At 37.2% G+C, this 18,175-nt stretch overlaps 1 protein-coding gene across 4 annotated transcripts in view; it reads right to left on the bottom strand.

The window, feature by feature from the left end:
* Window positions 1-539: 539 nt before the first annotated feature.
* TMEM87B (transmembrane protein 87B) overlaps window positions 540-18,175 on the bottom strand; it is a gene marked incomplete at its 5' end in the record, with an annotated part of 76,034 nt that continues 58,398 nt past the window's right edge. For 2 of the 4 annotated variants that reach the window (XM_006156650.2, XM_014590952.1), the window contains 2 exon segments: window positions 7,010-7,915; window positions 9,863-9,893. In XM_006156650.2, coding sequence (XP_006156712.2) covers window positions 7,856-7,915; window positions 9,863-9,893 — 91 coding nt within the window. 4 annotated transcript variants of the gene reach the window in all.

Raw genomic sequence — 18,175 nt, 5'->3', positions numbered from 1 at the left:
ATATGTGTGTGTATATATATATGTATGTATATATATATGTATATATATATATACATACATATATATATATATTTCTTTCACTTTCTAGCTACTGTGGTTCTTTTGATCTCTTTCAGTTCTTCAAACCTCTAAAATAGTAGGTTTTACATTTGGGTTAAATTGCCCCGCTTGGCACAAACTAGGGCTTGTGATCACAGTGAAAGCCAAGTGCAGTTTCCTTCAAAGTCTCCCTGCTTTTTGTCTCTCTCCAATGTCTTCAGGTAGTTGTTACTCAAATATTGTCTAAAGTCGTCAACTGTGGAAAGGGGGATCTAAAAGAAGGTACTTCTCCTTTATCAGAATTTAAAATCTGCAACTAGTTAAAAGTTTATTATTTAAAAAAAAATGTTCATAGTTAGCAAAAAGGCCAACTTGTTCATTTTACTCTTAATATAAAGGTCTAAAATAATTATTTGGATATAGATACATTAATGCGTAATTTTTTTAAAAGAAAAATTATGTAATATTTTCAGTATTTTAAGTGGTGCTGAAATAAAATACACACTGTTGCTGTTTGGGGTCCACTGTATTCTAAGGAATCACCACTTATCAAATAAGCAGCAGAAAATCAGAATTATGACTATTTCTGTAAAGACTAGAATTTGGAGACTGAAGGAAAAAATAGCAAAGTGACATGAAATGCTATGGTGAAAAGTAACCAATGCATAGAGTGTGTTGTATTTAAAATTCTGAGATGCAGTCCAACCTCTTTTGGCATCTCTCTCCCTCTGACCCTGAGGAATAGAGGTGAGAAAAACAAACTAGGGGCCAAGATTTAATTTTGATATGAAGGAGCCACAGCCAGGGAAGCATCTCTGTTCCTCCATTTTCTCATCTGTATGATGACTGCAGGCACCCCTTCAGCCTTCAGCCTTGAAGTTCTCGATCTACAGGAGAGTAGAAGTATGCCAAAGTGACTGTATTGCCAGGACAGTGGCACTGTGTAAAAAAATAAAAATTAAAAAATTAAAGTTTTTGCCATAAGGCTCATTGTGCAAATTTTTGTAAGCTTTTAAAAATTAACTTTCTATTTACTTGAATTGCCTGCGGGTGTGTGTACTTGAGAGAGAGAGAGAGAGAGAGAGAAAAGCGTACCCCCAATGGCCATGCTACAATCCCTTCTCCCTTTCTCTATCTTATTGGAATTTTGGGCTCACACACAGGCATCTGATGCATTTTTCAAGCCACCAGAGCCAGGATTTGAACTTCTTCAGTCACATGAGATTTAGCTCCTTCAACCACTAGGCTACAGAGCTGGCCCAATTTTTATGACTTTTTTCTTTCATTCCCCAATTTGATTAATGGCATTAGGTCAATAAAGTAGATTTATAAATTCTCTAAAGGTTAAGACTTATAGACTAAAAAAGGCTGAGATGAGAACTCTTCAGAGACATTACTTTGGCACCACCTGCTGGATAGCTTTTAAAATTTTCTTTGACATAAACATTCACTGCAGTTTACTATTGCTCAAAATAATTTTACAGAAATATTGTCAAAATTATTACTTTTTTAATAATTATTTTATTTAACTTTATTTATTTGACCAGAGAGGAACAGAGAGAGAAAGAGAGAGAGAGAGCGACCGAGCGAGCGAGCAAGCCGCCAGGTCGGAAACTTGAAAAGCAGTCAACCATGTGGGAGTCCAGTGCCTTCAACCACCACACCACCTGCCTGCCTCTTGTCAAAATTATTTACAACTGGTTTCATTAGGCCAGTCTATGGTAACATGAGGTTACCTGAAAAATCCACTATCACTCGGGAGAGGGAGGTATAGATCTTGCTCTAGATAACTTACAAATAAATCAACGTTAGAGTGTGTTTGAATTTCATACGGAGCTTGTTCCATTTGAGTCTCAGTAGCACCTAAGACAATCACTGTTGCATCCTTCATATGAACATTTGCTGCCTTATAAAGGTAGCTGCCTTACGCTGGCCTATGCACCAGGCACCTTAGATACATTATTTTACTTAACCCTCAAACTAACAAACAAACAAACATGAATTTGGTAAATTAAATTTCCCTTCTCCCTAATACATCAAGGGCAACCCTCTGAGGATAAGTTCTTACCAGTATTAATAGCCTTACCACCGATCAGGATGGGAAACTTCAGCACATTCTTCAATCTTTATTTTGTCTTTAAACCAAGGTAAATAATAATATCAACCTCATTAGCTACCAGGAGACTACCACAGCTGGCACTCTGCAAATTCTCTCAGTACTTCTTGAATATCATCACTGGTATTTCAACGGTCCCCATATTTCCTCTGGACTACCCATCTTATCTCCCACCCCAGACGTAAGGATGGGAAAATATCCATGAAGAAAATTTTTTGTGTTCCTCCCATTTACAGGAAGACAAATTTTTGTTTATTAGTGGATTAAGCTATAACCTAAACCCACAATTTTCTAGCCTATTTAAAGTATTAAAAAAATATTTTTTGCATACTTACTTTGCCTTTAAAAAAAAATAAAAAAGATGCTACGGAAGAACCAGCAAATGGCCTAATGGTTAAGTCGCTCAACTTCCATGTAGTCGACTGCAGCTTCCATGGCAACTGAAGCTTGTACACTCCCACTGGGCACGTGTACATGTGTGCCCAAAACCCCAAGAGGAGAATGGAGAAGGGATTACAGCGTGGCTATCCCCCTGGAGTTGGGGGGGGTGATGATTCTTGCTGTCTCTGTCTCTCTGGCAAACGTACACATCCTATAGCAAAAATCTATCTGAACGAAATAAAATGTGCTACAGGGATGTGTGCTCACTGAAGAGAGTGAGAAAGAAACAGTGAGAAAGTGAGAAAACATCTCCTAGGTGGGATGGCCATGCCACAATCCCTTCTCTTCATCTCCTCTTGGGATTTGGGGCAAACATGCACATGCGTCCAATATATTTTTCAAGCTGCTGGGTCTGAGACTCGATCCATAATCAGTCATGTGGGAATCCAGCCACCCAAACCACCATGCCACTGGCTGGCTCCATACGTATTTTTTAATGTTCACCTTAGAAAATTACAAGAATATAGAAAGGAGAGGTTTTTGAGGCTCCCATAGTCCATTGCTTCAAAACAATCTGGCAGAGGCATTTGTTGTCCACTTAAATCCACCCTGTCCTTTCACAGGACTAGAATGCAGCAGGCACATGGCTAGTGACATTTCCCAGCCTACTGGCAGTTGGTACAGCCATGTGATGAAGCTTTTATCAATGGAATATCCTCGGAAGTGACATTCATCACTTTCAGGTGTAACCCCCCCACACACACACAAACCACTCAGGCTGTCCTTTCCCTTTCTGGTGGCTGGTACAGGCAACAGGCCCTAGGGCAAGAAGGCCCACAATATGGGAATAAACCTTGGACCTCCAAAGGACCATGTGGAGGACAGTTGCTCTCCCCATCTCTCCAGACTCTTCCATAACTGTTACATAAGCAATAAATAAACCTTTTGTCTTAACCTTCTGAAAGGCTGGAATCAAGTTATGACCACAGCCTAGCTGAACAACATTAACCATAGTGCAATCTGGTGTGTTTCCACTCAATTCTTTCTCTATTTTGTTCCTGCCTGGGTGAGAGTTCACCTTCGTTCCTTTGCACTGTTTTTTGTTTGTTTGCTTTGTTTTTAATTGCCAGAGGACCTGTGTACTGGCCACAGAGAAAGAGAGAACCCCCAAGTGGAGCACAGTCATGCCCAACTCTTTTTTCTCCACTCTTCCTTCCCATCAAGATTTTGGTCATTTACACAACTGGTGTTAGCTACTGGACTGAGATCTGAACTAAAGTTGGCCACGTGGGATCTGGCTCCCAATGCACAGGGCTGAATCACCACTATGAGATGGGGCCAGTTCTGCATCCCATTTCCTAATATGTATTTTATTATTCTTGATAATTTAGTGGCTACCCTAACCCCATAAAGTAGATGGTTAAATCATAATTTGCTTAACTGTTCTATTACTGACATTTAGTTAGTCTCTAATTTTATCTCTACTTTGAATAATACTATAATATACATTTTCATGCAGAAACCTTATTCTATATTTGAATAATTTTTAAAAAGCATCACCAGAATTGACATTGGAGATTATAAACACATTTTTCACACACACACAAAAAAAGAGTCAACTGCATAACCATCATTAAACACTATGGTCATATTGTCAGATTTTAAAAGGATTTTCTTTTCTGATTTTACAAATACATGATATTATAAACTTAGGTTAATCTGATTTTTAAAATTTTCCCTTTATTTTGCATTTCCTTGTCACTACGACTTTTCCATGTTTAATTAGCTATACATTCTCTTTTAAGAATGTATGTCCTGCCAACTACTAGAAAGTGCATTTCCTATAGATTTATTACATAATCTAGTACTAACATATAATAAGAATCAATTCTCAAAATTTCAGAAAGCAATTTATTAAAAGAACAAATATTAAGGCACAAAAATACATCAACTTCTCAAACACAAATTCTTCAAATAGTTATGCCCTACATTCAAAGAAACTTCTTCCAAATTATAGAATAATTTAACATTTTTTAAATAGAAAAATACAACTTCTTAACCCCTTAAACTTTCTCCCCAAATATATGAATGTTCTCTAGTTCTAAAGAAGTTTCTTGATGCAGTATTGAGCTTCTGTATTATAGTGCACACTTCTTTAAAAATCTAGTTTTGTCACTTATATACATTCGATATGTTTAGAACCTTAAACAATATGTTAAAGTATAAGGCTTCATGTCTTGTATTGCTAACTGCATGCTATTGATCATACAAAGACACAAGTACCAGAATTAACAATACAAATCTAGTATAGCGTCTCTCAACTTTAAACTAGTCATGGACAGCCTAGTAGTGCAATAGGTTCGAATGTCTTTTAAAAAAGATACAAAACTTATCTTTATATGTACATTTTTTATACTTTTAGTCATGACAGTATAGCAGTGCAAATATAATGTACTGTAATATAGGCTGAGTATCTTTTATCTGAAATCCAGAAGTGTTTTCGATTTTTTCCGATTTTGGAGTATTCATGTATACACAATGAGATATCTTGGGTTGAGATCCAAGTGTAAAGATGAATTCATTTGTTTCATATATACCTCACACACATAGCTTGAAGGCTAATTGTGTACAGTAATTTTGCATTGCAGTGCTTTAAGAGGAACCCTTCACCACATAACATCGGGTGTAGAATTTTCCACCTGTAGGATCAAATCAGCATTCAAAAAGTTTCAGATTTTGAAACAGTTCAGATTTTGGATTTTCAGATTTGAGATGCTCAACCTATCCAGGGAAAAGATTGGCATTTTCAACAGGACAGGAAAGATTTTTAAAAATTATTTGTATAGGAAAAGTATGAGAAGTTTCTATCATCTCTCTGGCTTAAAAAACTCACACAGTCCTCTATTTTTCCTTGTTTTAAAAATAAACGAATTATTCTTTAAAGCAGATATTTAACTACTTACCTAATTCAAACCATAAAAATTCCCTTTTAAATAAATTTCCACATCATATAAACCTAACATCAATTTTTAACAAGAACAATAAAGCATTATCCCTAAAAGCAACATAATACTGGCACCTTGTCCTTAGATGCCTTCAGTAATAGGCAGATCCATCCTGATGGCACCCTAAAAGTAAACTGGCCTGAGCACCTCAAAGTCCCTGATGACCAGCCTCTGGAAATTTCGTGCAGGCGCAGGGATGGTGAGCTGTGCAGTGGCCCTGGGGGTTAACTTCTCCTGGTATCCTTCATATGAACAACTATGATGCCAGGGCATCCCCTCCTGGGTCTATGATGAGCTAAGAAGGCCCTCCATAGGGATACTCAGTTTGGGTCCTCATACATCAACAAATGACATAATTATCACTGAAAGTGACAGACACAGCACAAGTCCTGAGGTTACTAGGAGGGAACCCTGCTTTCTGCAGGTGGAGAGGAGTCTGCAGTTCAGCCCACAGTGGAGCTGCATGGGCAGCATCACTTACCCGCCTGCTGTGGCAAGAAGTGCTTTTATGAACACTACCGAGGTTAGGTCAGAGGCACTTCCCACCATCGTTCCACTGACCACTCCTACTCATTAGGTCTGCAGCTCCTCCTAGCTGCAAGCCTGGGATTCTGCATTTCAAAATTCAACTAGAGCTATGATGCACTGAGGGTCAATCTGCCTCTAAATATAGAGTGGGGCATTAGGTCAAAATGCTAAGGACAAGAAGGCAGTGGTGACCTGCAGCTCTGAAACAACCGCAGACTACACCAAAACCTGACGGGACACAAATGCTGGGAAACACAGTGGGCGGAAGCCCATGACTGCAGAAGGAACTGAAATAAGGCATGGAGCCCACAACTGTTAAACCAGATGTTCTTTTCATAGAGGGATGTCCCAAAGCAATGTCATCTTGAAAACCATGCCTTTCTTGGTCGTGTTTGCCAACACTGCACTTTCCAAATGTTGACTATTGAAAATGCATTTACAAATACTTTCAAGAGACATTACTACCAGAAGTAAAGCTTCTTTACTAACCTCTCTGAAATGAGTAAACAAATAAATTCAGAAGGCAGGCTTTGAAAGAAAGAGAAAAAAAGTCTGTTTTGTGGCTTTACAGTAAAAAAAATATTAGGGATTATATATAAGTGTTTGTACTGGTTAAGATTTTAATGTATTCTCAATCAAAATTCCCTGAAGTCATTCTCAGTTTACAAGGTTAGAAATCCTTCAATGAAAAGACATTTAAGATTCTAATTTTAATCACAAATTTAAAAGTCCGCTAGTCCTGTATCTTTGGTCATGAAAGCAGCAGAATATTCACATTTTCATCATACTACATTCGATTGCCTTTCAAATTGAGAATGTTCTATATTTTTACATGGGGTATAAAAAGACTTTAAATTATATATTATAAATACATAATCTAACAAAGTAAGGTATTAAACGTGGCTGAAGGGTAAGAAATTAATTACAAGATTAACAGTGATGTGTTGTACAATTAAATATGTGTTTTATTATGACACAGAATATGCCAAGAATCTTTAAAGGTACAGTTATTGTTTCTACAAAGTTCACTGGTAATGAGTCTCCCAGCCTGCCAGTGGGAAGTGCTCAGGGGGAGCCATGAGGCCAGGCATCCCCCACCTGGCCCCAGCAGACTCAGCAGCAGCACATGTACGCACGGCCCGAGTGAGGGGACAGTGGTGGAATGAACCTTTGCAGGTGACCCTTTTGCCTTCTCTTTCTGTGCACTTGTGTACCCCTGAGCTCAGAGAAGACCCACCTCCATGATCTGATGTGCTCGGCGATACTTAAAAACAGGTCTTTGTTTTTAAGGTAAACTTAAACATATAAACATGCCTGTGTTCTAACATCAAATCACTTCAGTATAAAAGTCAAAGAAAATTAATGATAATAATAATTGCATCTAGTAGCTATAAACTCACAAGATGGAGACACTGATATACTATGCTTCAGAAGAATCACATTATCTATCTCAGCGGAATAAATAGGAGTGCTTTTTTTTTTTTAAATCTGGAATTATCATATTTTCAAGAGAAAAGAGAGAATCCAGATTATATGCCTATCAGCTAAGAGGCATTTGTGCACATATTCTTATTATAATACTTTCCTCAGATTACTTCCAAAGCCAGGCAATTTAACAAACATTAAACCAACATAAAGAGTCCACTTTAAAAGTGTTGCAAAACCCTCCCACCACCTGAATCCTTCATTTTAATACACGGATCTCCAAGGTAACACAGTAGAAATTGCCTGTGCTGAATCAAAACAGTGCCTCACCATTAACTAGGTTTCTTTCATCGAGTTTCAATCACATAATCTTTTCCGAAGAGAACATTTTTTCAGCTATTTCAGATCTGGTCATGATTTCCTAAAGAAAAGAAAGAAGAAACATGTCAAAATGTTGATGCTGCTTCTAGAATTCTAACAAAATTTTCTAATTTTTCAACAGTCTCAATTTAACCTTTTCAAAAGCCACGATTTTGAGGAACTGAATATACTTCATGATATATATATAAAATACAGATACACAAAATAAAAGCCAAGTAATCTACACTCTCCAACAATGTGTAATTATCTGCTGAGAAGCTCGGAAAACTCTAACTTGTTGCTGGCTAGAGAGAGACAGGAATGGCAGTTACGTGGATTTGATGTACAGCTCATCCAGGGATTGACTTTCCTGAATTACAGGCTGTGCATCCAAAATCTACTCTGCTCCCAAATCTGAAACTTACTGAGCATTCACACAATGCCGTAAGTGGAAAATTCCACACCTGACCTCATGTGACAGTCTCAGTAAAATGCTGCAATACGAAAACTGAATAAAATCACCTTCAGTTATATGTATGAGGCATACATGAAACAGAAATAAATTCTGGGTTTAAATTTGGGTCCCTTCCCCAAGATATTTCATTATGTATTGGCAAATACACCAAAATCTAAATAATCAAAAATCCAAAACACGTCTGGTTCCAAGCATTTCAGACAAGGGATGCTTAATCTGTAATTTTGAAATTGTAAGTGAATTATTTTTCAAATGAACTTATTTTTTATGTTTTGCTATAGGGTATGTGTACTTGCTAGAGAGACAGAGACAGAGAGAGAATGACAAATCATCCCTCCTACACCCCAAGAGGGGTGGCCACACTGCAATCGCCTCTCCTTCATCCTCCTCTCATGATTTTGGGCATGTACATGCCCACCACGTTTTTCAAGCCACTGGGTCTGGAACTTGAACCATTCAGTTGACCATGTGGGATCCAGTGCCTTAACTTCTGTACCACTTGCTGGCCCTCAAATGAATTCTTTAGATGTGCTTTGAAAAGTAATTCTAGGGACTAATGGGTGATGTGGTAGTTAAGGCACTGGATTCCCACAAGGCTGACTAGTTGGGAGTCCTGGATAGGGTGGCTTTAAAGTCATGCCAGACGTGTGTGCCCAAAATCCTAAGAGGAAAAGGGATTGCATAATAACCATCCTGGGGGAATCATTTCTCACTTTCCCTCTCTCTGTCTTCTGTCTCTTTCCAGTGAGCGCATGCACCCTATGGCAAAAAAATAAAAAAAAATAAAAGTAATTCTGTGGTACATGTTTCTGTAGAGTTCTATGTCTTGCTTTGCCGCAAGGCCTTCTCAAAGCTTTCTATCCCATTGGAGTCACATCAGCATGCTGTGCCAAAAGGATTTCCCTTATCTTTCAACAGAGCTCCCGCGGCTCTCATATTCCATAGCCACCACAGAAATGACTACTCAGCGTCACTGACGCCCCACTGTTCTGACTCTGTGTGAGCTTAGGTGTCATGCGCCTGTCCTTTACTTCCTACGCTCCAGACGTCCTCCTGTCGTGGACCTCTCTTCAAGGTTCGGATGATCCATAACTAATGTTTTTTTTCCTAAAAACTTTCCTAAATATACATCCTCTATTCAAATTTCCAGCTTAGTAAATAGAAGTGGGAAAGAAACTTTATTTGGCACCTTAGCAAAGCATCTACAAACATCAGAGACTAATTTAGACAAGCTGCTATCTTAACATCTTCTCAACTATCTATATAGTTATAGATCTCAGAAAATCAGAAAATCAAAATCTCATCAAATAAGCCTTCATTTCTATCACATTAAAATCAAGCATTTATCTTGTTCCTGTTTGAAATACTTCATCACAAATCCCTTTACATTTACCCACATGTCAATTTGTAGTGTCTTTCCATCTGCTCAATTTATAACCATTTCAAGAAAATAACTTTCAGAATTTCTTTCTGAAATACATTCCCATATTGTATCAACATCAGCTCCAAAAAGTAAGCAGAAATATATTTTACCTCATCTGAATCTACTAACACTGGAAGAGCTCTGAAATAAAAGAAGAAAAATAGGTTGACAATGTTATTAAAAGACCAATGTATCTCTCTGTTTCCCTCTGGTCAAATTAAAAAATAACAGTAATAAGTAAAATTAAATTAAGTAAATTCTCAAAATAAAAAAAGATTAAGAAAACCACAAAAATCCTACATCATGTACTTTTGTGAGAACTTAAAGTGAGATAAATAAACACATTATAGAAGGTGGAATTTACAGAATCAAGCATTCAACTCATGTATCATTCTTACCACTGCCTGTATGTCTACTACTGAAGGGTACTCCAGAGAGGCAGAAAGTTATACAACATACCCTTTGTTTAGGAAAGATAATATGGATAAAAACAAAAGACATATAGATGTATAAATACATTTGGCTGGCTTAATTTAGCTTCAATATGTGACAACTTTGAAGGGCCAGACTGAAGGAACAGTCTATATGTCAAAGTTACAACATGAAAGTTCTATCAATGCACGATTCCAGAGGATGCTACTTACAGCACAGCCCATGGTGAAGACAAAAGAAAGAGACCTGGGAGACTAACCAGATGTGACAGTGAGTCGAGGCAAATTGTTTGGAATTACACTATTAAGGAACATCGAGGGGGGAAGCCTGTGTTAAGAAAAAGATCAACACTACAGGCCGAGATGACTGGTGCTCAACACCTTGCTTAGAGATGAACAGTAACTACTAAAAGCAGTTCCCTCTGTGAGGCTAAGGACCGCTCAAAGCTTAGTAAAACCCCATGTTTATGGCAGTACTACTGGCAACAGCCAAGATACAGAGTCAACCTAAAAGTCCACAGATAAATACATTTTAAAGATGGGGCAATGAAATACTATCTGAGCATTAAAAGGAATGAAATACTGTCATTCAAGGCAACGAGACAAGCCTGGAGGACGTTACGTGATGTAATAGAAGGCTGGCACAGATAAAGAAATACTGCGTGCCCTCACTTACTATATGTGGAACCTGCAGAAGCTGATGTCCTAGAAACAGAGAGTAGAACGGCAGTTACCAGAGGCTAAAGAGAGTCCAGGAAAGAGAGCAACAGAAACAGATTGGTCGGTGGGTACAAAGTAAATCTTGGTGTTTTACTGCACGGTAGGGGGGTTATGGTTAACAACCTTGTACCATATATTTCAAAATAGCCAAAAGAGAGGCTATTATTGTGCCCTATAAAGGTTACGATTATCATGTATCAATTAAAAAAAATTAAGATGGATAAATTTGACTTAAAAAAACTTAAATTGACTGCATTAAAGAGGGATATGATCTATGCTAATCTGACCTTTAGGATTTATCAAAGGTGAGCAAAATTTATAGTGACTACAGTATGAATAGTTCATAATACACTCTATCATATGGTTATTCATATTTAAATGATCCTATGGCTTGCAAAACTTTGCCCCATTTCCATAGATGTATAAAAACATTTTTCTCTGTGTATGAAGTCTTAGTCTTGCCACATCAATTATACATTAATTTTGGATGTGGGATATTAACTTTCTCATGTTAAAAGTTTTCAGAAGTGAACATACGCAAGTGCTCCCAAGAACACTCACTTGCTGTTACAAAAAAGTAGTAAACAAAGACCTAGAAGAGGAAGATCTTTTCTCAGATATACAGAGAGGAAAGAGCTAATGAGCACGTGGGTAAGTATAAAATAAAATATATGGGGCGAGCACGTGACGTGGTGGTGAAGGCACTGGACTGCCACATAGCTGACTTCATGGTTTGAATTCTGGATTCTGGACCTGGTGGTGTGAAAATTATGCCAGGTATATGTACACACATGCCCCAAATCACACGAGAATGGAGGAGAAGCGAATGTAGCATGGCCATCTCCCTGAGGGATGATTTCTCACTTTCCCTTCACTCTCTCTGTTTCTTCCGGTGAGAACATACACCCTATTGCAAAAACCTTAAAAGAAAAAAGAGTGTGTATACACACACACACAAAAAAATGTATATAGTATATTTTCAGTGGACCTGATAGCATGTGAATTTCAGTTTAAATCAGTTTAAATAAATTATCCCCAACAAGATAGTTCAAATTCCAGGGACCAGCAGTTAGTGTAATGGCTATGTCACTGGACTCCCATGTAGTTGACCGCAGTTCAGGTCCCAGACCCAGTGGCTTAAAACTCACGTCAGGTGCCCAAGATCCCAAGAAGAGAATGGAGGAGAAGGGATTATGGTGTGGCCATCCCCCCTTGGGGGTGATTTCTCATTTTCTATCTCTCTGTCTCTCTCTGTCTGGCAAGTGCATGTGCCCTATAGCAAAAACCTCTCCAAAAAAAAAAAGATAGTTCAAATTTCAGTTATTCAAAAGCACAATGAGATATGGCATTACATCCAGTAAGAGAGCTAAAATCAAACAGGTAGATGACAACATGTGTTGACAAGGATGTAGAGAAAATGGAACAGTCGTGTACTGCTGATAGGATTGTGAAATATTGCAGCTGCTTTGGAAAACCGCATGGTGTTTCCTACATGTTAACCATGCAGTTACCACATGAACCAGAAATTCTCTAAGTGTATAGCTAAGAGAAATGGAAATATATGTCCACACAAAGACACAAATGGGAGATCATATTCATAAAGATGAAAACTAAAAACTTTGAAAGCAGACTGAAAGAAAGTCAGTTCACACAACAAGGGTCATGTAACACACAGACGAAAAAAGGTAAGAATTAGAGCTAGTCAAGTGGTGTGGTGGTTATGGTGGCTGGATCCCACGTGACTGACTGTGTGATTCGAGTCCCAGGCTGGGCAGTTTGAAAAACATACTGGACACGTGTGTGTACATGCCCAAAATCTCAAGAGGAGAATGAAAAAGGGGTTGTAGTGTGGTTATCATCCATAAGAGATGGCTTTTTCACTTTCTCTCCACTAAGCACATATGACCCATAGCAAATTATAAACATAAAATAAAATAAAGGTAAGAATTAAAGCAGACTTCTTTCTGAAACCATAAAAGCCAGAAACACTCAAGTGAAAAATCTTTAAACTACTGGAAGAAAAAGTCAACCAAGAATTCTATGTGTAGCAAAAATATCTTTCCAAAAAGGTGAAATGAAAACTTTTCAAGACAAAATTATGACAGATTCATTATCAGCATCATAAGAAATGTAAGGGAAATTCTTCAGGCAAAAGGATTATCATACTAGATTCAAAATGCCTAAATAGGAGCTAGATGAGGGCAGGGAAAGAAGAGAACAATTATGTGAAAACATTACCATACTTGGCTATTCTATTATTACTGTAGAATCAGCTATCTGGAATGCTTGTGTTAAACAGGACATTGAAAAAGGGAAACCTTGGGGACAGGAGGTGGCCTGGTGGTTAAGGCACTGTACTCCCATATGGCTGATGGCAGTTCAAGTCCCAGATTTGGCAGCTTGCTCTCTTCCCTTCTCTCTCTCTGAGCATGTGTGCCCTATTTAGCAGCTTGCTTTTCTTTCCCTCTCTCTGCAAATGTGTTCCCTATAGCAAATTTAAAACAATAATGATAATAAATTAAATAAAATAATTCTAAAAATAAAAAAAAAATGAGAAACCTAAATAGCTCAAAATTCCTAAGGTGACTGATTATATACTCTGTTTTTTCTATGTTCATGTATTTTCTTCAAAAAGCTTCTCTACAACACATGGTATTATGGTTACATGTGTTTAAAAAAAAAAAAAAAAAGTTGCAGCCTGGTCTGGGCGGGCCTCCTCTCCCAAGTCCACTTGGGACCTGGGAGTATCTTTGGAACTTTTGGTGCACAAGCCCATGCACTGTGTCCTCTTCACTACCCGAAGCTACCCACAACTGCTCTGGGCTGGGAGATACAGCCCTCCAACAGGAACATGCTTGTGAACGAGGGCTGAAATTCCTCTACCACTACTACAGAATCTACTTCAATACATAGAAAAAAGTAAATACTTCATTAGATAACCAAAAACCAGCACAGACCTTGAAGACACATGAGAAAACAAGGGGGTAACTCTTCCCCAGGTGAGCATAGTAGTCCCTCTCCAACAATGGGCAGCACAGAGAAATACACGAAAATGTCAGAAAAAGAATTCCAAATATTCATAGTGACAAAACTCAAAGAGATGCAATAGAAAACAATCAGTTCCAGGAAATAAGAAAATCATTCCAGGACATGAAAGAGTAATTACATAAAGAAACAGACACCCTAAAAAGAATTAAGCTTCTGGAAATGAAGAATTCAAGAAATTAAAATCTTCCTAGAAAGAATTAAAAAGCAGATTGGACCATACAGAAAAAAGAATTTCTGACCTTGAAGATAAAGTCTCCAACATTGAAAAAAAAAAAATCACCAAAAAGAATGAAAAAAACAACCAATAAATAAATAAATAAATAAATAAAGGGGCGGGGGGACAAAATACAGGAAATTCTAGATACCATGAAACACCCAAATATCCATATAATGGGTATTCCAGAAGGTAAAGACTTTGCTAAAGGCATGGAAAACCTCTTTCATAAAATACTACCTGAAAAATTTTCAAATATAGAGAAATCCAGGCCTGAGAAATAAAAAGAACCCCAAATAGAATAAACACAAAAAGATCCTCCCTATAGCATATCATTGTCAGACTGATAAATTAAAGACAAAGACAATATTCTAAAAATGGCAAGGGAGAAACGTCAAGTTACTTACAAAGGTTATCCTATTAGACTAACATAAGAGCTCTCAAAAAATGTAGGCAAGAAAAGAATGGTAAATATATTCAAAACATTAAAAAAAAATTTGAATCAAGAATACTATATCCAGCAAGACTATCCTTCCAATGGGAAGAACAAATAAAAGTATTCTCAGCTAAACAAAAACTGAAGAATTCACCAATACTAGACCAGTTCTACAAGAAGTACTGAAGGGAGTGTTGTATCAGAATAACTAAAGATAGACAAACAGAAATAGGAGAACAACAACAACAAACTGAGAAAATGGCTAACAAAATGACAGGGATAAATCTGTAAATATCAATAATAATGTTGAATGTTGATTAATTAAATTCTCTAATCTAAAGACACAGACTGGCTGAACAAATACAAAAACAGAAACCATCTATATGCTGCTTACAAAAAACACACCTTGCTGATAAGGACATACATAGACTGAAAGTGAAGGGCTGGGTAAAGATATTCTATGAAAATGGAAAACAAAAACAAAAAAAAAAGGCTGGAGTAGTTGATACTGGTATCAGACAAAATAGACTTTAAGATGAAAGATGTAAGAAGAGACAAAGGACATTATAAAAGGACTAGTTCACTGAGAAGATATAATACTTGCACCCAAAACTGGAGTACCTAAATACATGAAAGAGAGGCTGTTAAATCTCAAGGGAGAGCTAGACTGTAACACAATAATTGTAGATCTCAACATTCCACTGTCTCCTCTGGATAGATCACCTAGACAAAAAATAAGCAAAGAGATACAAGATCTAAATGATACCATACATGAAATGGACTTGACAGACATCTACAGAGTATTTCACCCAACCACCACAAAATACATTTTTCTCACCTCCACATAGAACATTTTCAAAGACTGACCATATGATATAGCACAAAACAAGCCTTTACAAATTCAAATGTATAGAAACTATATCCAGCATCTTTTCCAACCACAATGGAATCAGACTTGAAATCAACTACAGAAAGAGCCCTCAAAAATTCAAACACTTGGAAACTAAACAACCTTCTCCTGAATGACTTTACAACTAGAGAAGAAATTAAGACTGAAATCAAAAGGTTCACAGAAACCAAAGATAATGAACAAACAAGTGTTTATAACCTATGGGATACAACAAAAGCAGTCATAAGAGGGAAGTTCATAGTAATAAGTGCCCACAAGAAAAAAAGCAGAAAGGTGCAAACTAAACAACCTTCTCCTGAATGACTTTACAACTAGAGAAGAAATTAAGACTGAAATCAAAAGGTTCACAGAAACCAAAGATAATGAACAAACAAGTGTTTATAACCTATGGGATACAACAAAAGCAGTCATAAGAGGGAAGTTCATAGTAATAAGTGCCCACAAGAAAAAAAGCAGAAAGGTGCCAAATAAACAACGACACAACTCAACTCAGGGAACTGGAAAAACAACAACAACAACAAAAAAAACCCTAAAAATTCCAGGAGAAAAGAAATAATAAAGATTCACGCAGAAATAAATGAAATAGAGAATAAATGAACTATACAGAAAATAAACAAAACCAAGAGAAGATAAACAAAACTGATATACTGTTAGCTAGATTAATCAAGAACAGAGAAAAAAACCCGATAAATCGAATCAGTATGAAAACAGGCATTATTACAATGGATATAACAGAAATACAAAATATCAGAGAATACTATGAGTGACTATATGCCAACAAACAAGAAAACCTAGATGAGATGGACAAATTTCTGGATACATATAACTTACCAAGATTGAACCAGGAAGAAATAGAAAGTCTGAACAGACCCAAAACAAGCAATGAGACTGAATCAGTAATAGTTTACCAACAAGGAAGAACTCAGGTCCTGATGGCTTTAGTTCTAAATTCTAAAAATCTTTTAAAGAAGAACTAACCCCAATTCTCCTTAAACTACTTCTAAAAATTCAAAAGGAAGGAACCTTCCCAAATTCATTCTATGAAGCTTCCATCATCTTCATTCTAAAACCAGACAAAGACATGACAAAAAAGAAAACTTCAGGCAAATATCCCTGATGAATACAGATAAAAAAATTCTCAACAACATTAGCAAATCGTATTTGACAACATATTTAAAAAGATTATACACCATGCTCAAGTAGGTTTTAAAAAACTCTTAAAAACAAACAAACAAACAAATAACCTCCCCCCCTTCCCATGATCTTATCAGTCAATGCAGAAAAAACATTAGATAAAATACAACATCCTTTCATGGTTAAGACTCTCAGCAAAGGGCCAGCAGATGGGATAATGGTTACTTTGCTGGACTCCCACACGGTCCACTGCAGTTTGTGTCTTGCACTCAGCGGGCTGAAACTCACACTGGGCATGTGTGCATGTGTGCTCAAAATCCCAAGAGGAGAATGGAGAAGGAGGACTAGCAGTTTGTGTAATGGCTATGTTGCTGGGCTCCCATATAGTTGACCACGGTTCAAGTCCCGGACCCGGAGGCTTAAACTCACACTGGGGGCGTGTACGTGCATGCCCAAGATCCCGAGAGGAGAATGAAGGAGAGGGGATGGCGGTGTGGCCATCCCCCCTGGGGGGGTGATTTCTTGCTTTCTGTCTTTCTGTCTCTCTCTCTCTCTGGAGAGCACACACGCCCTATAGAAAAAAAAAATAGGGAAACAAAATAGAAACAAACAAAAAAAAAAAAAAGAAGGGACTGTGGCATGGCCATCCCCCCTGGGGGGGTGATTTCTTGCTTTCTGTCTTTCTGTCTCTCTCTGTCTTTCTGGTGAGTGCATGTGCCCTATAGCAAAAATTTCTCTCTAAAAAAAAAAAGAATCTCAGCAAAAACAGAATAGAAGGGATATTCCTCTACACAATAAAAGCCACCTATGAAAAACCCATAGCTAATGTTCACTGAATGGAGAAAAGCTGAAAGCTTTTCCACTAAAAACTGGAACAAGACAAGGCTGCCCACTTTCTCCACTCCTTTTTAACATAGTACTGGAAGTTCTAGCCAACGCAATTAGACAAGAGAGCCAAATGAAAGGCATCCAAATAGGAAAAGAAGATGTGAAATTATCTCTACTTAAAGATGGTATGACACTATATGTATAAAATCCAAAAGAATCTACCAAAAAATCTCATTTACTATAAATGAATATAGTAAAGTGGCAGGATACAAAATCAACAAACAAAAATCTATACCATTTTTATGTGGACAAACTGAGAAAGAATTAAAGAAAGAAATCCCACTTACAATAACCACAAAACCAATAAGATATCTAGGAATAAATCTTACAAAAGACGTCAGAGATCTCTACAAGGGAAACTATAAAACACTAGGAGAATAAATGAAAAATTATACAAAAAAGTGGAAAAACATCCCATGTTCCTGGATTGGAAGAATATAATTAGGATGTCAATCCTACCCAAACTAATCTATACATTTAATGCAATTCAAATCAAGCTACGGGAGATAGTCCTCACAGAAACAGAGAAAAAACAATCAAAAAATCTGCTGGGATCATAAAAGGCCCCATATCACCAAAGTAATACAGAGCTAGGGGATAAAGTAGGAGACATCTCATTTCCCAACCTGAAAACATATTGCA

The sequence above is a fragment of the Tupaia chinensis genome, unplaced genomic scaffold (assembly GCF_000334495.1).
Source record: "Tupaia chinensis unplaced genomic scaffold, TupChi_1.0 Scaffold000511_1, whole genome shotgun sequence".
Classification (NCBI taxonomy): Eukaryota; Metazoa; Chordata; class Mammalia; order Scandentia; family Tupaiidae; genus Tupaia; species Tupaia belangeri.
The sequence above is the reverse complement of the archived record's forward strand: the minus strand, read 5'-3'. Positions and strand labels throughout refer to the sequence as shown.